The sequence below is a fragment of the Dermochelys coriacea genome, chromosome 15 (genome assembly GCF_009764565.3).
Source record: "Dermochelys coriacea isolate rDerCor1 chromosome 15, rDerCor1.pri.v4, whole genome shotgun sequence".
Classification (NCBI taxonomy): Eukaryota; Metazoa; Chordata; order Testudines; family Dermochelyidae; genus Dermochelys; species Dermochelys coriacea.
This window is the reverse complement of record NC_050082.1, coordinates 11,485,383-11,508,419: the sequence shown is the minus strand read 5'-3', so window position 1 is coordinate 11,508,419 and position 23,037 is coordinate 11,485,383. Positions and strand designations below refer to the sequence as shown.

Sequence of the window (23,037 nt, the reverse complement as noted above, 5' to 3'; positions counted from 1 at the left end):
GCAGCCAGCCAGCCATACCTTGGCTCTTACCAGCATTGGTTATGCTGCAGGGTGACTCCAACACACTCACAGTCTTAGATTTCCCCCAGAAATGTATGCCTGGTATGTATACCCAGACCTCTGCTGAACAATAAAAATTCATATAAAATCTGCGTTTCTTTAACTGAAATAATACACCTACACTTTTTTACCCCAAATGCAGTTTCCCAAACATTTCAGTTTAAACACATTGGATTAGATATAACAATAGAATGAGTTTATTAACTACAGAGAGAGAGAAGATTATTACAATAGTGTGTAGGGTGTGGACACAGGAGTACATTCTGTCGCAAACCTTAAGTGTTACTATTCACTGCTCCAAATGTATCTGGTAGACTGGACAAATCACAGCACTACTACTGCACCAAGTAAGTCACCTTTGAAGTGCCAGTATTTCAATGAAAAGTTAAGAGTTCAAGGGATGCCACTGCATTTGTCAGCAGCATAGAAGCTGCAGGAGCAGCCAGCTCACCCTCCCCATCCACTGTTTGTACAGTCAGTTGTAAGGAATTCACTTCTTTCACTTTAAGATTGCTCTAATTTGCAAGTATCACCCCTACAAATGTTCACTAATTATTTCTCTTTCCTTTTCTTTTCACTTCTCTAGTCCCCTGATCTTTTCTGGTATAACTTGGTCTCCTAAGGGGAAAAAAAAAACAAATTTCAGTCTGGATTTTTCAGTCTTCTGTAAACAAGTCTCTTTTCTGCTGACACTAGCATCGCTTGACCTCAGTGAAGCCTTTGGGATGGTGAAGCAGCCCATCTTCCTGGATCATATTCTTAACTGTGCAGGTTTCTTTAGTACCTTCTCATCATGGTAGCAGTCCTGTCAAGCTGCTCTGTCTTGGAGCAGAGACTGAATCTCCATCACAGAACACTTGACAGAGCAGATGAATGTTAGCAGTGAAAGGAGCCAAAGTACTTGCACAAAAGTAAATAAGTAAAATGAAATATTTTTTAAAAAATTCATCTAAACAGAAATTGTGGAACTGGCTGTGATTCCTCAACTCAAGAAGTCACTACTTCTTGTTACAGTCCAGCCAGCAGCCTCTTTCTACAGATTGTAGGTTCTTTTAGGGAGAGACCCTGTGTTCCTACTTTGTTTGTCAAGCTCCAAGCCCACTATTTGCACTATATAAGATGCTCTGTGCAACTCCAGCCAACTCACTGTAACAGAAGGAGACAAGACGTTGAGTGTGACACATATTTTGCACTCAGAGCCGCAATAGCAAGTGCCTCCACCAATGGTGAGCCATGAAGAGGAAAAAATGCAGTTGATTAAAGATAACTGAGTCAAAGAAGATCAATAAACATTAACTGGCAGACACAAACTCCAAAGCCAATGAAAATGCGGCAAACAGTCAAATAGATCAATGCCACATGAAGAGATGAGAAGTGAAGGATGCAAACACAGACATGGGCCATTAATTTTTATATGCAGCAAAAGACATATGTATGGTTGCAGGTAGAGTAATGGTATTGGAGATAGCAAGAGTGCTAGGCTAGTATTCAAGAAGGAAGGTGTGAGAGAGATTGAAACAGGAGGGAAAAGATGATGGGATAGCATGAGGCAGAAAGAGATGCATGGCAAATATTTGGCAGAAAGGAATTAAGAAGAGTTGATGAATGGACAAACACAAACAGAAAACAGGCATGAGAGGAAAAGCGTTAAGAGAAAAGTAATAACAGACAGAAGGAAAATGAAAGTGACTGATTGTCATGGCTTATATCAGAGCTGAGTGTGTTATATGAGAACCATGTTTGTCTTATGAAATGTTAATGCCTAGATTGTGACTCTTGCCTGAGTAACAGCAGTATGGCTGTGGATGAAAACTACATGCAGGGCCTGGAAGCAGGAGCTTTTAACTTCCGTTCCTCACTATATTTATTTTTACATTTTGCATTCAGCATGCCATCTGATCAGGAAGAATAAGTCTGCAGAAGAGAAGAATGAGGGGGGATTTGATAGCTGCTTTCAACTACCTGAAAGGGGGTTCCAAAGAGGATGGATCTAGACTGGTCTCAGTGGGAGCAGATGACAGAACAAGGAGTAATGGTCTCAAGTTGCAGTGGGGGAGGTTTAGGTTGGATATTAGGAAAAACTTTTTCACTAGGAGGGTGGTGAAGCACTGGAATGCATTACCTAGGGAGGTGGTAGAATCTCCTTCCTTAGAGGTTTTTAAAGTCAGGATTGACAAAGCCCTGGCTGGGATTATTTAGTTGGGGATTGGTCCTGCTTTGAGCAGGGGGTTGGACTAGATGACCTCCTGAGGTCCCTTCCAACCCTGATGTTCTATGATTCTATGAATGAAATTACATTAAAGTCAAGTTGTCCAAATGTGCTTTCTGTTTGAAATTATCGCAGAGTAGCTGTCACAGCAGCTCTACAGGAAGTAGATGGATGAAGGTCTTGCGGGTCTAAACCTCCTCTGACATTGAAACCCCCAATTTTGCACATAGTTATTTGCATGGCAGACCTACATTTGCAAATATTAGGAAGTTTTTGCCTATCCTAGTCTCATGTGCCAGTGGGCTTACGGGGAGATTTTTCTCATGAACAACTATGGGAGCAGTTTTAAAGGCTGTTTTTTGAAAGTTTGTCTCTTACTACACAACTTACTTCAAAAGACCTTCAAAACATGTGTAGGCAGATTTTTGGGATCAGACCGGTGTGGGAAATATGTAGGTCAGCCCAGGTTATATTTTAGGCTGCTCTCAGTTATTCCTGCAGGATCAGTTCTCTAGGGACCAAGCTGCCAGCCAGGAATTCTTGGCACACAAAGCACTCCGTGCTATATCCCCACTGTTCTCCAGCCCACCCCCAACACAGCTCTATGGCAAAGGAGCCAAAAGTCAGTGAGAGTCAGCAATACAGATTTTATTCCTCATGATGAGAATCTCTAACTGGCCCATTAGAGAAGCCAATCATCCCCTTTTGTTCCATCATGGGGCCAGAATCTGGTCATGAGTTTCTTTCTCCTTGTGCCTGAAAAAGAAAGAGAAAATTGGTTAAAGAAAGGAAAATGGAAATCATGCTTTATTACAATATCATGCCTAGGCAACATGACACCCCAGTGCAGTCACAATGATCTATGGCATTACAGAAGACATGTATACGCTCTCCCCACATCACTGTCCTGTCATAATACACAGTTCCCAGCTTAAAACATCACTTATTTGTAGCCCTCAACATAATTTTTATGATTCTAATTTTCATTTTTTCCAACTTAATCGTTTTTGTACTCCTACAGCAACTGGCTTCCAAATGTAGCAAAGGTAGCAAAAGCTTTAACAACATCTCTGTCATGGCTTCTTCTGCATTAGGAGAGTAAAGTCCAGTAAGCTAATGACAAATGAAATTACTCAATGTCAGCAAAACCTCAGAAGTGGAGTACACGTTATTCTGTTCTATACATTGATAAAGGGCCATATTCTTAGGCTTAAAAAGAAAAGGAGTACTTGTGGCACCTTAGAGACTAACAAATTTATTAGAGCATAAGCTTTCGTGAGCTACAGCTCACTTCATCGGATGCATTTGGTGGAGCGGCACTGCGATGGGTACCCGCATGGCCCCACAGTATGCCAACATTTTTATGGCTGACTTAGAACAACGCTTCCTCAGCTCTCGTTCCCTAATGCCCCTACTCTACTTGCGCTACATTGATGACATCTTCATCATCTGGACCCATGGAAAAGAAGCTCTTGAGGAATTCCACCATGATTTCAACAATTTCCATCCCACCATCAACCTCAGCCTGGACCAGTCCACACAAGAGATCCACTTCCTGGACACTACGGTGCTAATAAGCGATGGTCACATAAACACCACCCTATATCGGAAACCTACTGACCGCTATTCCTACCTACATGCCTCTAGCTTTCATCCAGATCATACCACTCGATCCATTGTCTACAGCCAAGCGCTACGATATAACCGCATTTGCTCCAACCCCTCAGACAGAGACAAACACCTACAAGATCTCTATCATGCATTCCTACAACTACAGTACCCACCTGCTGAAGTGAAGAAACAGATTGACAGAGCCAGAAGAGTACCCAGAAGTCACCTACTACAGGACAGGCCCAACAAAGAAAACAACAGAACGCCACTAGCCATCACCTTCAGCCCCCAACTAAAACCCCTCCAACGCATCATCAAGGATCTACAACCTATCCTGAAGGACGAGCCATCGCTCTCTCAGATCTTGGGAGACAGACCAGTCCTTGCTTACAGACAGCCCCCCAATCTGAAGCAAATACTCACCAGCAACCACACACCACACAACAGAGCCACTAACCCAGGAACCTATCCTTGCAACAAAGCCCGTTGCCAACTCTGTCCACATATCTATTCAGGGGATACCATCATAGGGCCTAATCACATCAGCCACACTATCAGAGGCTCCTTCACCTGCGCATCTACCAATGTGATATATGCCATCATGTGCCAGCAATGCCCCTCTGCCATGTACATTGGCCAAACTGGACAGTCTCTACGTAAAAGAATGAATGGACACAAATCAGACGTCAAGAATTATAACATTCAAAAACCAGTTGGAGAACACTTCAATCTCTCTGGTCACTCGATCACAGACCTAAGAGTGGCTATACTTCAACAAAAAAGCTTCAAAAACAGACTCCAACGAGAGACTGCTGAATTGGAATTAATTTGCAAACTGGATACAATTAACTTAGGCTTGAATAGAGACTGGGAATGGATGAGTCATTACACAAAGTAAAACTATTTCCCCATGGTATTTCTCCCTCCCACCCCACCCCCCACTGTTCCTCTGATATTCTTGTTAACTGCTGGAATTAGCCTACCTGCTTGTCACCATGAAAGGTTTTCCTCCTTCCCCCCCCTGCTGTTGGTGATGGCTTATCTTAAGTGATCACTCTCCTTACAGTGTGTATGATAAACCCATTGTTTCATGTTCTCTGTGTGTGTGTATATAAATCTCTACTCTGTTTTTTCCACCAAATGCATCCGATGAAGTGAGCTGTAGCTCACGAAAGCTTATGCTCTAATAAATTTGTTAGTCTCTAAGGTGCCACAAGTACTCCTTTTCTTTTTGAGAATACAGACTAACACGGCTGCTACTCTGAAACCTATTCTTAGGCTTGACTGTGAACTCAGGGAATTTTTCCCCTGGGTTAACAAAAGGTCATTGAAATCCTTTTCTAGCTGTACTTGCGGTAAAGACCACTTTATCCCTGAATAAGGAGACAGCCTTTTCTCTTCTCATACTTCCTTATCCAACTACATATGAATCACTTCAAATGGAGCCACTTTTCTCTTAGCAACCAAAGAATTGTCTTAGCAACCAGACGCTGAGGATTTTGTTTCCACATAGTTACTGGTGGACAATGGGTTCTCTTCTGCTTGCTACTTTTCCATGGCAATGTTGTTTCAATGTTGGCTTAGTATTGTCTAAAAAATAGAACACTTAAGAGTCAGCCACTCAGCACTCACAGAGAACTGACTTGCTGGGCAGATCACAGCCGTGCTGTAGCCCAGCAAGATTATTCTCTCTAGGACGTAGTGAAGTGCTGATGGCTGGGAAACTCAAAGCCCCCTGTTTCTCCCAGTATAAATTATTGCAAGGAATGGTGTAAGGGAGCACACAGCTATTCCACTCTTGTAATCTCTCAGCAGGAGTTATTATAGGGAAAAATATTGCACTTGTGGATATTGGGAACATCAGAGCAACTGTAACTTGAGCCTCACCTGGGTTGAAATCATTGTAGGAACAGGCATGAGCTCTGGCAGTAGATAATTTGTTGCCTCTTAGAAAATGACACTGGAGAGAATAAGGTTGAAGGGAATGACTCTGCAAGAGAATACATTTGAGAAAACTATAAACTGATCACAGTTTGCAAATAGAGGTGAAATTTGCCAAATAAATCCTGGGGAAATGTTGGAGGAGTGCTAGTATGGTGCCCACAGTTGTGTGTATATAAATCTCTCCTCTGTTTTTTCCACCAAATGCATCCGATGAAGTGAGCTGTAGCTCACGAAAGCTTATGCTCTAATAAACTTGTTAGTCTCTAAGGTGCCACAAGTCCTCCTTTTCTTTTTGCGAATACAGACTAACACGGCTGCTACTCTGAAACAGTCTCCATCTCTCTCAACACCACACTATTGTAGGGACAAAAATATCTGGGTACATTTTCATCATGGTAGTAAATTTCAGAATGTTGATTGAAGCATTAAATGCCTTAGCACTTTCAGTCCAAGTTTCCTTTCTGTCTCCGCCTGCAGGTGCTGTTGGCATAGTGGAAAGCAATTTGATTTCTTCACTTGTTCTTAAACTGAAAACTGAGCTGGATGAAATCCAAGAGTTGATACTGGACACGCTCTCTGGCTGCCTATGTGTAGAGACTTTTGAAGCTCTAGCAACAGGCGCTGTTCCCATTCTGAAGGAAAAGCTCACTCATCCATCAGTGGCCATCAGGAGCAAAGCTGCCCGTGCCCTTTTGGGAATTAGGTAACGGAAAGAAAGAACTATGCACATGGGTTGTTCCAAGACAATATCTGTCTACTGATTGAGTCCCATGCACTAGTTTGCAGTTGTACCACCTTACATTTTAAACTTGTCACATCTCACATTGCAACGTAACATCAGGCTAGATGTGTACATGGACTTAGCTGCTCTGGTGTTGGCGATTCAGTAGATGGCACTCTTTCCCCTCCACCCCCCACACCTGCCGGCTATGTTAGTAGTGAACTAATGCCCCTGTATGGTGCTAAGTACTGCAGCACTGCTGGAAGTACCATTTTGTATATGAGACAGTGTAGAACCAAAATCCTGATAATTTATGATCACAGGATCGATCCCATAATAATTTTGCAAGAGGAGGAATGTTAAAATAAACTAATTATTTTTGCCTACCTAAATTTTCATTTGGATACAGCATTCTTCATTTCCTGTTATGAACTTTGTCATATTTCTTATTATGTACTGTTAAATAGTTGCTGTATTTCATCCTAGAGTAGCTGCATTTCAATGGATAAAACATCCCTGTGTATACTTTGTATATCAGTTTGTTAAGTTGGTAAAGCATTTCACAATCCTTGGAGTAAAATATACAATATAAATGCAAGTTGTTGTTAATAGAACACTGCAATACAGTGAAGGATAACACAGTTGGTCACTATGATGTAATACAGTTCAATATAATAATCTTCCATGGAAATGGCATCATTGTTTATGAAAACTACCATGCTTCGTTCAGCCCAAACAAATGCTGAATAGGGAGCTACAATACGGCAGATCTTAAACAAATGAGATCTGTGCACTCAGGTTCATCCTGTGGCTCTTCATTTAAGACTTAAATTCATCATCCACAGAGTGCACCAATAAGAGTTTTTAGTGAATCAAACCCAAGAGTTCAACTACAAGCCTGCATCAAGGCAAGGACCTTGTATTTTATAAAAAGAAAAGGAGTACTTGTGGCACCTTAGAGACTAACAAATTTATTAGAGCATAAGCTTTCGTGAGCTACAGCTCACTTCATCAGATGCATTTGGTGGAAAAAACAGAGGAGAGATTTATATACACACACACACAGAGAACATGAAACAATGGGTTTATCATACACACTGTAAGGAGAGTGATCACTTAAGATAAGCCATCACCAGCAGCAGGGGGGGGAAGGAGGAAAACCTTTCATGGTGACAAGCAAGGTAGGCTAATTCCAGCAGTTAACAAGAATATCAGAGGAACAGTGGGGGGTGGGGTGGGAGGGAGAAATACCATGGGGAAATAGTTTTACTTTGTGTAATGACTCATCCATTCCCAGTCTCTATTCAAGCCTAAGTTAATTGTATCCAGTTTGCAAATTAATTCCAATTCAGCAGTCTCTCATTGGAGTCTGTTTTTGAAGCTTTTTTGTTGAAGTATAGCCACTCTTAGGTCTGTGATCAAGTGACCAGAGAGATTGAAGTGTTCTCCAACTGGTTTTTGAATGTTATAATTCTTGACGTCTGATTTGTGTCCATTCATTCTTTTACGTAGAGACTGTCCAGTTTGGCCAATGTACATGGCAGAGGGGCATTGCTGGCACATGATGGCATATATCACATTGGTAGATGCGCAGGTGAACGAGCCTCTGATAGTGTGGCTGATGTGATTAGGCCCTATGATGGTATCCCCTGAATAGATATGTGGACAGAGTTGGCAACGGGCTTTGTTGCAAGGATAGGTTCCTGGGTTAGTGGTTCTGTTGTGTGGTGTGTGGTTGCTGGTGAGTATTTGCTTCAGATTGGGGGGCTGTCTGTAAGCAAGGACTGGTCTGTCTCCCAAGATCTGTGAGAGTGATGGGTCGTCCTTCAGGATAGGTTGTAGATCCTTGATGATGCGTTGGAGAGGTTTTAGTTGGGGGCTGAAGGTGATGGCTAGTGGCGTTCTGTTGTTTTCTTTGTTGGGCCTGTCCTGTAGTAGGTGACTTCTGGGTACTCTTCTGGCTCTGTCAATCTGTTTCTTCACTTCAGCAGGTGGGTATTGTAGTTGTAGGAATGCATGATAGAGATCTTGTAGGTGTTTTACGATCCATTGTCTACAGCCAAGCGCTACGATATAACCGCATTTGCTCCAACCCCTCAGACAGAGACAAACCCAGACAGAGACAGACAGGCCCAACAAAGAAAACAACAGAACGCCACTAGCCATCACCTTCAGCCCCCAACTAAAACCTCTCCAACGCATCGTCAAGGATCTACAACCTATCCTGAAGGACAACCCATCACTCTCACAGATCTTGGGAGACAGACCAGTCCTTGCTTACAGACAGCCCCCCAATCTGAAGCAAATACTCACCAGCAACCACACACCACACAACAGAACCACTAACCCAGGAACCTATCCTTGCAACAAAGCCCGTTGCCAACTCTGTCCACATATCTATTCAGGGGATACCATCATAGGGCCTAATCACATCAGCCACACTATCAGAGGCTCGTTCACCTGCGCATCTACCAATGTGATATATGCCATCATGTGCCAGCAATGCCCCTCTGCCATGTACATTGGCCAAACTGGACAATCTCTACGTAAAAGAATGAATGGACACAAATCAGACGTCAAGAATTATAACATTCAAAAACCAGTTGGAGAACACTTCAATCTCTCCGGTCACTCGATCACAGACCTAAGAGTGGCTATACTTCAACAAAAAAGCTTCAAAAACAGACTCCAACGAGAGACTGCTGAATTGGAATTAATTTGCAAACTGGATACAATTAATTTAGGCTTGAATAGAGACTGGGAATGGATGAGTCATTACACAAAGTAAAACTATTTCCCCATGGTATTTCTCCCTCCCACCCCACCCCCCACTGTTCCTCTGATATTCTTGTTAACTGCTGGAATTAGCCTACCTTTCTTGTCACCATGAAAGGTTTTCCTCCTTTCCCCCCCCTGCTGCTGGTGGTGGCTTATCTTAAGTGATCACTCTCCTTACAGTGTGTATGATAAACCCATTGTTTCATGTTCTCTGTGTGTGTGTATATAAATCTCTCCTCTGTTTTTTCCACCAAATGCATCCGATGAAGTGAGCTGTAGCTCACGAAAGCTTATGCTCTAATAAATTTGTTAGTCTCTAAGGTGCTACAAGTACTCCTTTTCTTTTTGCGAATACAGACTAACACGGCTGCTACTCTGAAACCTTGTATTTTATGTTATTTGTAGGGTGACCAGATAGCAAGTGTAAAAAATCAGGACAGGGGGTGAGGGGGTAATAGGAGCCTATATAAGAAAAAGACCCAAAAATCGGGACTGTCCCTAGAAAATCGGGATGTCTGATCACCATAGTTATTTGTGAGGCACCACATTTAAGATTTAGAGTATTAGCTAATATGAGCACTTGGTTTCTGGCTTTTAAAGGCAAATAGCTGTGGAAATACTAGGCACTCAACCCCAGTGCTCACGGCCAGTATCACTAAAATACCTCAATGAGTACTGAGGTATTGTATAGAATCATAGGACTGGAAGGGACCTCAAGAGGTCATCTACTCCAGTGCCCTGCATTCATGGCAGGACTAAGTATTATCTAGACTATCTCTGACAGATGTTTGTCTAATCTGCTCTTAAAAAAATCCAATGACGGAGATTCTACAACTTCCCAAGGCAATTTATTCCAGTGCTTAACCACCCTGACAGTTAGGAAGCTTTTCCTAATGTCCAGCCTTAACAGCCCTTTTTGCAATTTAAGCTCATTCCTTCTTGTCCTATCCTCAGAGGTTAAGGAGGATTTTTCCCCCTCCTCCTTTTAACAACCTTTTATGTACTTAAACTGTTATAGCCCCCCCCCCGCCCCCTTCTCTTCTCCAGACCCAATGTTTTCAATCTCCCCTCATAGATCATGTTTTCTAGACCTGTAATAATTTTTGTTGCTCTTCTCTGGACTTTCTCCAGTTTGTCCACATCTTTCCTGAAATGTGGGGCCCAGAACTGGACACAATACTCCAGCTGAGGCCTAATCAGCCTAGAGTAGAGCTGAAGCATTACTTCTCATGTCTTGCTTACAACATTCCTGCTATTGCATCCCAGAATGATGTCTGCTTTTTTTTTCAGTAACGTAACACTGTTCACTCATATTTAGCTTGTGATCCACTATGACCCGCTGATCCCTGTCCACAGTACTCCATCCTAGGCAGTCATTTCCCATTTTTTGTGTGTGCAACTGATTACTCCTTCCTAAGTGGAGTACTTTGCATTTATCTTTATTGAATGTCATCCTATTTACTTCAGACCATTTCTCGAGATCATTTTGAATTTTAATCCTATCTGACAAAGCACTTGCAACCCCGTCTGCAAACTTTATAAATGTATCTCTATGCCAGGGGTCTCAAAGTCTCAGCCCACGGGCCATGTGTGGCCCAAGAACCTCCCCATTGCGGCCCACAGAAACTTTTTAAAAAGTTCTTTCATCTGGCCCTCATGGCTGCTGGTGGGGTCAGGGAGCAGAAGGGGAGCGGACTGGAGAGATTTACATGCCCCTACCCCAGTGTTGCTCCATCCTGCTGCTCCTGGGACCCTCCCAGGGGTTGCATTCGGCAATGTGTCGTTCACCTCAGTCAGCTCCGCTCTCTGCAAGCAGTTCCCTATCCCTGCTATCACTGGCAGAACCACAGAGGACAGACCCATGCAGCCACAGTGCTTGCTACAAACGCTGCCCCCCACAGCTCCCAATTGGCTGGGGGAGAGGAATAGAGATACCATCACTAGGTGTTGGGCAGAGTCAGCCATGGAGGTAGCGTCACTAGTCGCCGGGCAGAGTCAGCCAGGGCAGCATATGAGGCCAAGGGAGCGCGGAAAAAGGGTGGGAAACGGGCTGGGAGGTAGTGTGAACACCATCTTCAGTGACATTATTGGCCTGCTCAGAGGATTTGAGGACTGGTACTGGCCCTAAGGTAAATTGAGTTTGAGACCACTGCTTTATGCCATTCTCTAAATCACTGATGAAGATATTGAACAGAACTGGACCCAGAATGGATCCTTGAGGGACCCCACTTGATATGCCCTTGTAGCTTGACTGTGAACCACTGATAACTACTCTCTGGGAGCAGTTTTCCAACCAGTTATGCATCCATCTAAAAGTAGCTCCATCTAGGTTGCATTTCCCTAGTTTGTTTATGAGAAGGTCATGTGAGACAATATTAAAAGCTTCACTAACATCAAGATCTACAACGTCTACTGCTTCCCCACAAGGCTTGTTATCCTGTCAAAAAAAGTTATCAGGTTGGTTTGACACAATTTGTTCTTGACAAATCCATGCTGACTGTTACTTATCACCTTATTATCTTCTAGATATTTGCAAATTGCTTAATTATTTGCTCCATGATCTTTCCGGGTACAGAAGTTAACCTGACTAGTCTTTAATTCCCCAGGTTGTCCTTATTTCCCTTTTTATAGATTGGCACTATATTTGCCCTTTTCCAGTCTTCTGGAATCTTTCCCATCTTTCATGACTGTTCAAAGATAATTGCTAATGGCTCAGATATCTCCTCAGTCAACTCCTTGAGTATTCTAGGATGCATTTCATCAGGCCCTGGTGACTTATTTTAGCCTCTGATCCTACTCATTTTCATTGGCATTTACTATGTTAGATGTCCAGTCACTACCAACCTTTTTAGTGATAACTGAAACAAAAAAAGTCATTTAACACTTCTGCCATTTCCACATTTTCTGTTATTGTTCCCTCCCCCCCAATTGCGTAACGAGACTATTCTGTTCTTGGTCTTCCTTTTGCTTCTAATATATTTGTAGAATGTTTTCTTGTTACCCTTTATCTCTCTAGCTAGTTTATTCTTGTTTTGTGCCTTGGCCTTCCTAATTTTGTCCCTACCTACTTGTGTAATTTGTTTATATTCATCCTTTGTAATTTGACCTAATTTTCACTTTATGTCGGACTCTTTTTTGAGTTTCAGATCATTGAAGATTTCCTGGTTAAGCCAGGGTGGTCTCTTGCCATACTTCCTATCTCTCCTATGCATTGAGCATGTAGTTTCAACACTAACCACTCTGCCATGAACTGACCTCTCCCCTGTCCGGTTTGTAGCTCTAGCATGGGCGTTTAAAGTGCCCTCTAACATTCAGAATAATCTGGCTCCAAACAGAACAGAAGAGAATTCTGCATCAGCATTCTTGTTATGAAATGAAGGGGGGAAATGGTAGGAGACTGTAGTCAGTTGTACATGTACAACTCACATGACTGAAGGCTGTAGTCAGTTGTACATGTACAACTCACATGACTGGAGTACTGTCATGGATGGATATAAACTGTTCAGGAAGGACAGGCAGGGCAGAAAAGGTGGGGAGTTGCATTGTATGCAAGAGAGCAGTATGACTGCTCAGAGCTCCAGTATGAAACTGCAGAAAAACCTGAGTGTCTCTGGATTAAGTTTAGAAGTGTGAGCAACAAGGATGATGTCATGGTGGAAGTCTGCTATAGACCACGGGACCAGGGGGATGAGGTGGACGAGGCTTTCTTCCGGCAACTCACAGAAATTACTAGATCACAGGCCCTGGTTCTTATAGGAGACTTCATTCACCCTGATATCTGCTGGGAGAGCAATACAGTGATGCACAGATAATCCAGGAAATTTTTGGAAAGGGTAGGGAACAATTTCCTGGTGCAAGTGCTGGAGGAACCAACTAGGGGCAGAGCTCTTCTTGACCTGCTGCTCACAAACCAGGAAGAATTAGGAGGGGAAGCAAGAGTGGATGGGAACCTGGGAGGCAGTGACCATGAGATGGTCGAGTTCAGGATCCTGACACAGGGAGGAAAGGAGAGCAGCAGAATACGGACCCTGGACTGCAGAAAAGCAGACTTTGACAACCTCAGGGAACTGATGGGCAGGATTCCCTGGGAGAATAACATGAGGGGGAAAGGAGTCCAGGAGAGCTGGCTGTATTTTAAAGAATCCTTATTGAGGTTAAAGGGACAAACCATCCTGATGTGTAGAAAGAACAGTAAATATGGCAGGCGACCAGCTTGGCTTAACAGTGAAATCCTTGCTAATCTTAAACACAAAAAAGAAGCTTACAAGAAGTGGAAGACTGGAAAAATGTACATGTACATGTACAACTCACATGACTGGAGTACTGTCATGGATGGATATAAACTGTTCAGGGAAGAGTATAAAAATATTGCTTGGGGATGCAGGAGTGAAATCAGGAAGGCCAAATCACACCTGGAGTTACAGCTAGCAAGAGATGTTAAGAGTAACAAGAAGGGTTTCTTCAGGTATGTTAGCAACAAGAAGAAAGTCAAGGAAAGTGTGGGCCGCTTACTGAATGAGGGAGGCAACCTAGTGACAGAGAATGTGGAAAAAGCAAATGTAGTCAATGCTTCTTTTGCCTCGGCCTTCACGAACAAGGTCAGCTCCCAGACTGCTGCACTGGGCAGCACAGCATGGGGAGGAGGTGACCAGCCCTCTGTGAAGAAAGAAGTGGCTCGGGACAATTTAGAAAAGCTGGACGAGCACAAGTCCATGGGGCCGGATGCACTGCGTCCGAGAGTGCTAAAGGAGATGGCAGATGTGATTGCAGAGCCATTGGCCATTATCTTTGAAAACTTCTGGTGATCGGGGGAGGTCCTGGACAACTGGAAAAATGCTAATGTAATGCCCATTTTCAAAAAAGGGAAGAAGGAGGATCCTGGAAACTACAGGCCAGTCAGCCTCACCTCAGTTCCTGGAAAAATCATGGAGCAGGTCCTCAAGGAATCAATTCTGAAGCACTTAGAGGAGAAGAAAGTGATCAGGAACAGTCCGCATGGATTCACCAAAGGCAAGTCATGCCTGACTAATCTAATTGCCTTCTATGATGAGATAACTGGCTCTGTGGATGAGGGGAAAGCAGTGGATGTGCTGTTCCTTGACTTTAGCAAAGCTTTTGACATTGTCTCCCACAGTATTCTTGCCAGTAAGTTAAAGAAGTATGAGCTGGATGAATGGACTATAACATGGATAGAAAGTTGGCTAGATTGTCGGGCTCAATGGGTAGTGATCAATGGCTCCATGTCTAGTTAGCAGCCGGTATCAAATGGAGTGCCCCAAGTGTAGGTCCTCGGACCGGTTTTGTTCAAAATCTTCATTCATGATCTGGAGGATGGTGTGGATTGCACCCTCAGCAAGTTTGCAGATGACACTAAACTGGGAGGAGAGGTAGATACGCTGGAGAGTAGGGATAGGATACAGAGGGCCCTAGACAAATTAGAGAACTGGGCCAAAAGAAATCTGATGAGGTTCAACAAGGACAATGCAAAGTCCTGTACTTAGGACGGAAGAATCCCATGCACCTCTACAGACTAGGGACCGAATGGCTAGGCAGCAGTTCTGCAGAAAAGGACCTAGGGGTTACCATGGACAAGAAGCTGGATATAAGTCACCAGTGTGCCGTTGTTGCCAAGAAGGCCAATGGCATTTTGGGCTATATAAGCAGGGGCATTGCCAGCAGATTGAGGGACATGATCGTTCACCTCTATTTGACATTGGTGAGGCCTCGTCTGGAGTACTGTGTCCAGTTTTGGGCCCCACACTACAAGAAGGATGTGGAAAAACTGGAAAGAGTCCAGCGGAGGGCAACAAAAATGATTAGGGGACTGGAACACATGACTTATGAGGAGAGAGGCTGAGGGAACTGGGATTATTTAGTCTGCAGAAGAGAAGAATGAAGGGGATTTGATAGCTGCTTTCAACTACCTGAAAGGGGGTTCCAAAGAGGATGGATCTAGACTGGTCTCAGTGGGAACAGATGACAGAACAAGGAGTAATGGTCTCAAGTTGCAGTGGGAGAGGTTTAGGTTGGATATTAGGAAAAAACTTTTTCACTAGGAGGGTGGTGAAATACTGGAATGCGTTACCTAGGGAGGTGGTGGAATTTCCTTCCTTAGAAGTTAAGGTCAGGCTTGACAAAGCTCTGACTGGGATGATTAGTTGGGGATTGGTCCTGCTTTGAGCAGGGGGTTGGACTAGATGACCTCCTGAGGTCCCTTCTAACCCTGATATTCTATGATTCTATTATTCACATTATTATTGTTCACATAGGTTCAAGAAAGCATGTTAACCTTCTCTCTTCCTCAGTGTCTCTCTGGAAGGAAAAAATGTCATGTGGGATGAAGAGGTTATCCCAGTGCTGGTCAGTCTGTTGGAGGATTCAGATCCTGAGGTCCAAGCCAATGCAGCAGGAGCACTGATGAATGCCACCATTACGACCCAAGGTGAGAGAAGCAGCTCCTGCTGGGATACTTCCTGTAAAGCAGAGGATTCTTCATTCAGCTATCAGACTAGTGCCATTTGATCAGCTGACAGTTTTATTTTATAACTTTCCAAGATAAATTTAAAAAAATCTAGGTTAGATAATGCTAAAGTTGTTGCAGAAACTAGCAAAAACAGGACATTTCATTAGGTCTGTCCCTCAGCTACTTTGTTCACCCATAGTGTCTAGGTATTGCAATATAGTTGGTTTGATCCACCTCCACTGGCTCAGGGAAATGTATGTCAGACTTACTTGTGCCTCGGAAAGATTCATTCTGGCAGAGGTCAAGTAATGGTTATAACGCCACCCTCCCTCAAAGATGCTATTAGGGAGGGGACGAAGTCTTAAGTTCAGGTCAGAGTCCCACAATCAGCAACTGCCTGGGAATGCTCTGAACCTGCAATCCTTAGCTGAGAGCAGGAGTGCCTATGTTTTCCATTACTTTCCTGTAGTTTTGTGTGTGTTTAAAAGGTACTGTTTCCCCCAACAACCCAGGGGGAGTGGAAATTGGAGAGGTGCAGAAGTTCTCATCAAAGTCAGATGCATGACTTTGAAAACACGAATGGGTAACTTTTCAGTGTGCTGAATGTGTAAATGGACATACAAGAATCCTTAATAACAGTAATTGTGTTTCAATCCTCCTCTGCCTACCATTGCAAATGCCCCCCTTGCTCTGGAAGATGACACAGGAGTGGATCTAAGTATTTACTTAGACTGTCTTAGAAAAGAAAAGAATGTAGGGTGTTCCTGAAGACATTTGCCCTGAGACATTTTTTCTTATCATTTGGTGTCTCTTGAGATCGAAGTGATTCTTTTCAAAGTAAAATAAATAAAATGTGGAAAGTAGGGGGAGTTAACTAAAGTAGTGGGATTGCTCTCCTAAGAATAAAAAAATGGAGGTTTATTGAGGTCTCTAATAGATATGGGCTGAATCAAAACCCACAACTGTCAGCACTACCAAACACTGAAGTGTTCAAAATCTAGAACCAGAGCTGGAGATAGAGCTCAATCCCTTTGTAGTGTGTAGTCACGGTTGTTTATTAACAGGTTCAGGCTTGTTAAGTGATTATTTGATTCTAGTCGATAACAAATTTTAAGTCTAATTATTTCTTGCTCAGGGAAATTTGCAGCTCTTAGTGCAGATGCCATTCCATCTTTACTGAAGCTGGTCGATGATAAAACCAGCAAAGTACGCTTGAATGCAATCAAAGCCCTAACCATGCTGTCAGAGGCACCTGAGGGTCGCAAGACACTACTGAACCATGTGGACCTCTTTCGAGGGCAGTTGAATGACTCCAACGAGGCTGTAAGAAGAGCAGCAAAAATTGCCATCAAAGTCATTGAATGGAAACCTTAAACCCAGAGCATCATGAAGCAATAAAATAGCAGCAAAACCCCTGCACATTGTGTGACAGACTTTTTCTCAAATGTTCTGTATTAAATCCCGACCTATTTTAGCACATCAGGAGTTTTAATTCACCTACAACTGCTCCTCAGTATTTCTGCCCATAGAAATCTATAGGGAACAGTGTGGTCTTGGGGTTAGAATAGGGAACAGGGAGTCCCTGAAATATTTACTTTATTACTCCAGTATGGCCATTCTGTGTAACTATCTTTTACCTATGATAAGTGAAGGTACTATAGCTGGGGGTTACATCCCACACTGTACCTTCTCTGTCCTTCTTCAAGGCACCAAAGTGAATGGCATGCAAATGTTGCCATCCCTCAAATTCTAGAACTTTAAAACCCACTCAGGGGTTCATTTTTCCTAGAGCTCAGTAACATTTTGTAAAGGAAACAAACCACTCATGCCGTCTCATTGAGCTCCTGGGCATAAGCCAAAGGGAATCAACCTATCTTGGAGCATCCTAACATTCCCTGAAAGAGATGTCACACCTTCGGAGCCCCCTAGCATCTTCTGCAGGGGCTGCCCAAACCTGAAGCTCTTTGATTGCTTATGCTTCTCCAGGTGATTTTTCTGTGACATCTCTTGAGTGGAGACTACCATCCACTATGGTACTATGTATCTTCTGAAGGCTCCATGTCTTCCAGGATCTCCATGATGTATTTTGATGAAACCTAACCCTTTCTTGATAGTTCAGTCCATTTTCTGAAGGGGGGAGGAAGGCAGGTTACATAGGTACACCTAACTGGACATTATTCAGCTGATAAAGCCCTAATTCAGTACAAACATCACAGATAGTCCATGGTCCAATGGAATTGTCCATACGCAGACTTTCCATCTCTAAGAGGGCATCGACAGTCCTGACAAAGCCCAGGACACTGGGCAGTTCACCCCATGTGGGTCCTTGATACACTCTCCTGGAGGACGTGGCTATCTATGCAGCTCTAGAGTTCATAGTTTTTGTGGCACCAACACTGTTGTGGGAGGTCCCCACTCGATTGAGGCAACATTTGCCAGTAACAGGGCCTTGCTGGGAGCTGGAGGCTCAGCCTCCATCTCTTTCCTATCCATCTCTGAGAGAAACAGGTCCCATGGTACCCCCAGCCCCAGTGATGGAACACAAGGAGACCTATCAGACAAATATGAGTCAGTACTATCACTCCCTTCAGCTAGCCGACAGAGGACTATCACTCATTACATGGCTTCCAGATCAACTCCACTTCCCTGCCTTGTCAAAAGTGATTCTGGACCAGGGACCAATGGTATCAAGCATGGGGATCACCTCTCTTCCACTATGATCCATCATAGTGGATTTAATCGAGCTCCTGGGATCCATGCTTCCAGGCATCTGAGTATGAGGTTCCTGAGTTCCTCACCCAGCAAAGCAAAGTAGTAATCTCCATGGGAGCAGCTGATGGAGGAGGATCAACCAGCACCACCTGCTCTCCAGACAAGTCAGTATCACCAGTCTCTCCCTCACATCCAGATGATTGTAACCAGTAGCAGGCCTTCTCAGGAGAATTGCAGCACTCTCCAGACTCCTCTGGAGGAGGTCCAGAATGAAACCCTTAAGCTCCTAGACATATTTCAGGCTACAGCTCTTTTTAAAATGGCACTCATGATTAATGAGGCTATCATGAAATCTCCCAGTTCAGTCTGGCATATGTTTGCATCTGAGCCCCCAGCCCCAAAGCAGGCTGAGAAGCATTACTTCTCTCCCCCGCACCCCAAGGGAGTGGAATTTTTCCCTCCTTAATCCCAATTCCCTGGTGATGCACACAGTTACAGAAACAAGTTGGCTATATCAGCCCAAGTCCACTCTCCTGGATAGAGATACCATGCAACTAGACATCTTTGGAAAGAAGCTGTTTTTCTTGGCTAGCTTAGCATTCCGGGTAGCAAACTAACATGCTTTAATGTCCAAATATGACTTTTTACATTACAATAAACTATCAGAATTTGTGAACAAGCTCCCTCAAGAATGTGGACCTCAGTTCCATGACATCCTGGATGAAAGAAAACTAGTTGCACAAACTTCCCTCCAGGTGTCCCTTGATGTGGCTGACAGCGGCACACTCTAGGACTACTTTGATAGTCATGAGAAGTGATTCATGGCTACAGGCCTCTAGTTTCCCCAAAGGGATCCAAGCCACAATTGAGAACCTCCTATTTGAGACTACCAACTTATTTAGTGACAAGACTGAGGAGTTGCTGCATACCCTCAAAGACACTTGTGCTACCCTCTGCTCTTAAGGTATTTTTACTCTGGCACCCAGGAGAAAGTATTCTAGGATTCCTCCACTTCATCATCATTCATTGTCTCCATCCTTTTTCCATCAGAGGGCAGATGCAATGGAGTAGACACCCAGCACCACTGCCCTCCTAAATTCTCTCTAAGCTGTGTGGCAGTGTGGCCGCGCAGCAGGCTATCAACTGCCACACACTTCAGGTGCCCCTCCCTCCACAGCTCCGCTGCTCCTGCCCTCTGCCTTGCAGCTGCTCCTGGGAGCCTCCTGCTTACTGTGCAAAGCTATGGGGGGGCGCTGATGTCAGGGTGTCCTCTCCCCCTGCCCCTGTACCCCATCTCTGCAGATGAGGGGGACGTGACAGTGCTCAGGAGTGGGATGAGGAAGCTTGCTGGTGGCTGCTGCTGTATCTGCTTTGAGTGCCGATATACTTAAAAGGGCAACATATTTAAAGGGGCAACGCATGTCTCTCTCACACACACACACACAGTGTGTCTGTCTGTCTGTCTGTCTCTCTCTCTCACACACACACACAGTCTTTCACACTCACCTCCTAACGCATACTTGTACTGTTGTTGTTGTTGCTTCTTGATACTTCCTGCAATGCACATATATTCTGTGTAATTTTATTCTTTCAAAGTGCTGTTATTTGAGTTTTTTGACTGGTCTATGCATTTAATAATTTGTTATTCTCTCTTATGCTTAAATTTAATTCTTTGAGTAGTGAGTTCTAAAATGCCTAACCTGTCCTGGCTGGAGTAATTATCCCTATGGTAACTTTTAAAAATATATATATTATATCTAGGTTTTTTGTTTTTACTGGTGGCGGACAGCCACACATTATCTCGATATTGGTACCCAACAAAATTCATTCTGCACATTAATGGAAAAAATTAGAGGGAACATTGCTGCCCTCCACTTCTCAGTGTCATCCACCTCCTAGGAAGGTGTTTTGATATGGTGCCCAAGACTCCACAGTCAGTCTCTAACACCTGCTACCATCCTCTTTGGGGGCCACCTGGCCCATTTTTTCTCCAATGTGGTGTACCATCATAACAAATGGATCCTGAATATTATATCAAAAGACTATACTCTAGAATTGCTTCCCCCCAAAAAAACCTCACCTCCCCATCCCTTTTCAGGGACTCCTCTCACAAGAGGATTCTCAAACAAGGGGCGGTCTCCCTTCTTCAGTTGGAGGCAAGAGTCCATCCAACAATCTCACATAGGCAAAAGACTTTTGCTCAAGGTACTTCTTCACTCCAGAAAAGAACAAATGTCAGAGACCCATTCTGGACCTTAGCAGTTGAATGTCTTTATATCACACAAACTTCAGAATGACCACCTTGGCCTCTATCATACCCTCCCTCACCTCAGTTGACTGGTTTACGACCCTTGATTTGAAGGGGACACATTTTCATTTGGACCTTCAGCACACTTACAAAAGGTCTCTGTGCTTTGCAGTGGGCCAGAAGCACTTTTAATACAGTGGTACTCCCTTTTGGTCTCAGTGACCCCAACGGTATGTACAAAAGTTTTTGTGGTGGTGACCGCAGATAAGGGAGATTGAGATTTCCTTACCTAAACAACTGGCTGCTCACGGTACTACCAAAAGATATAGGCAATTACCACAGCCACACTTCAATTCCTTCATTCCCTAGGATTTCAAGTCAATTTAGACAAGTCCATATTAACACCCTTGAAAACCATACAGTTCATTAGAGAAGACCTGAACTTTAGTCACAGCAAGGGCCTACTTACCTCTGGACTGATTCCTAGCCATGAAGGATCTCATCAGCCAGCTTCATCTTAGCCCTCCTCCTACAGCCTGGTCTGCTTGGTTCTGTTAGGCCACATGATAGTGTTCTCCTGTGTCACTTCTGCATCTGTGATGTCTTCGTATCTGGTTATGGGCAGTCTATGTCCCAAGAAGGAACTCTCTAGACAAGAAGCTCTCTCTTCCTCAAGGCATACTGACATTGCTCACATAGTGGGAAAAGAAAGACAGTAGGTGTGGGGGTCCCTTTTGTTCCCATTCCACCTACAAAGACTCTTATTATAGATACCCCCATGCTAGTAGAGAGGCATCTCAATGGCCAGACAGCTTGAGGTTTCTGGTCCCCACAGGAATCCAGACTACGTATCAACCTACTTAGGCTTTGAGCAGTTCTCAAAGCATGCAAGACATTCCTGCCCATCTCTGACACTATGCCCCATATTCTTCATAGAAATATTGTTATAATATGATTATAGCATATCTAGGATGAATTTTATGCAAGATGAGTCTTGTGAGATATTGGAAAGGTTATGATTTACTATATATGATCATCCTATTTGTATGCATGTATTGTTTTTTATCTAAAGTTAGGAATATTGACTATACATCTGTACTACAAAAGTGTTTGCACCTGGGGAATGCAATCAGTCTGGCTGACTAGCTGGGGACCAGTCAATGGACCATTAGGGAGAACAACAGATCTTTGAAGATGCTAATCTCCCACCTTCCTGGGATGCTACAAACAGCCTTTGACTCATGGCTGCTTTGACACTACAGGGTCATGTGATCATGTCACCTGGTACTGGACTCCATGATAGAATACCAGTATTTTTCCACTGGGGGGGATGGGAAGGGATTACACTGGAAAACAAAGGATTCCCGCCATATGTAAAACCTATTTAAGGCAGGAGAGTGACATAATGAGCATTTGTTCTTCACTGAATCCCCATCCAGGATGACTGCTGTGAACATCTAAGAAATAAAGACAAGGCGGGGTGGGGAAAGAGCTGAGCCCAGGGTGAAAAGGTGTCTGGCCTGTGAAAGAAATACCTGGAGTTTTAAGCTGCAAGCAACAGCAACTTGCCTGCAAGAACCTCTGCAATCTGTCTAAAAACAACATTTAGGGTGAGAAATTACTACTTGTAACTGTTTCTTTAGTATTAAGCTTAGCTTGCGTGTTTGTTTCATTTGCTGGGTAATCTGCTTTGATCTGTTTGCTAACCCTTATAATCACTTGAAATCTATTTTTTGTAGTTAATAAACTAGTTTTTGTTTTCTCTGAAACCAGTTTGTAGAATTCATAATTGGGGGGCAAAAGGCTGTGCATATCTTCCTCCACATTGAGGGAGGGAGCAAATTTTATTATCTTACACTGTACAGTTCTCTATGCAGCGCAAGATGATACAATTTTGGGTTTACACTCTAGAGGGGGTCCAGTTGAGTGCTGGGCAATTCCCTAGCTGAGTTTTCCCATGCAGAGCTGATTTCAGCGTCTGTGTCTTTCTGCAGTTGGGTGTGTCCCTACCTGTGAGTGTGCTGGAGGAGGCTTGAGGACCTGGATCAGCAGGACAGTGTAAGGGAGCCCAGGCTGGTGGAACAGGTGGGCTCAGTGGTATGTCAGTACATCAGGTGGCACCCAGGAAGGGGCAGGGGGAGGAGTAACCCGTCACACCATCATTCTGTTCATACTTTTCCATGTCAGGTCAATCAACATGACCACCATCTACTATATAAATAAGCAAGGAGGAGTGAGATTTCCCGCTTTGTCTGAAGACATAATCCACCTTTGGAACCAGTGCAGCGGAT

At 43.7% G+C, this 23,037-nt stretch overlaps 1 protein-coding gene across 1 annotated transcript in view; it reads left to right on the top strand.

The window, feature by feature from the left end:
* The window catches only part of RSPH14 (radial spoke head 14 homolog), a 195,845-nt gene extending 173,334 nt beyond the window's left edge, over nt 1–22,511 (top strand). Inside the window, exons 4-6 of the mRNA XM_038373917.2 lie at nt 6,302–6,527; nt 15,629–15,765; nt 16,922–22,511. Coding sequence (XP_038229845.1) covers nt 6,302–6,527; nt 15,629–15,765; nt 16,922–17,160 — 602 coding nt within the window. The 3' untranslated portion in view covers nt 17,161–22,511. The remainder of the gene's footprint in view (nt 1–6,301; nt 6,528–15,628; nt 15,766–16,921) is intronic.
* The last annotated feature ends 526 nt before the right edge of the window (nt 22,512–23,037 follow it).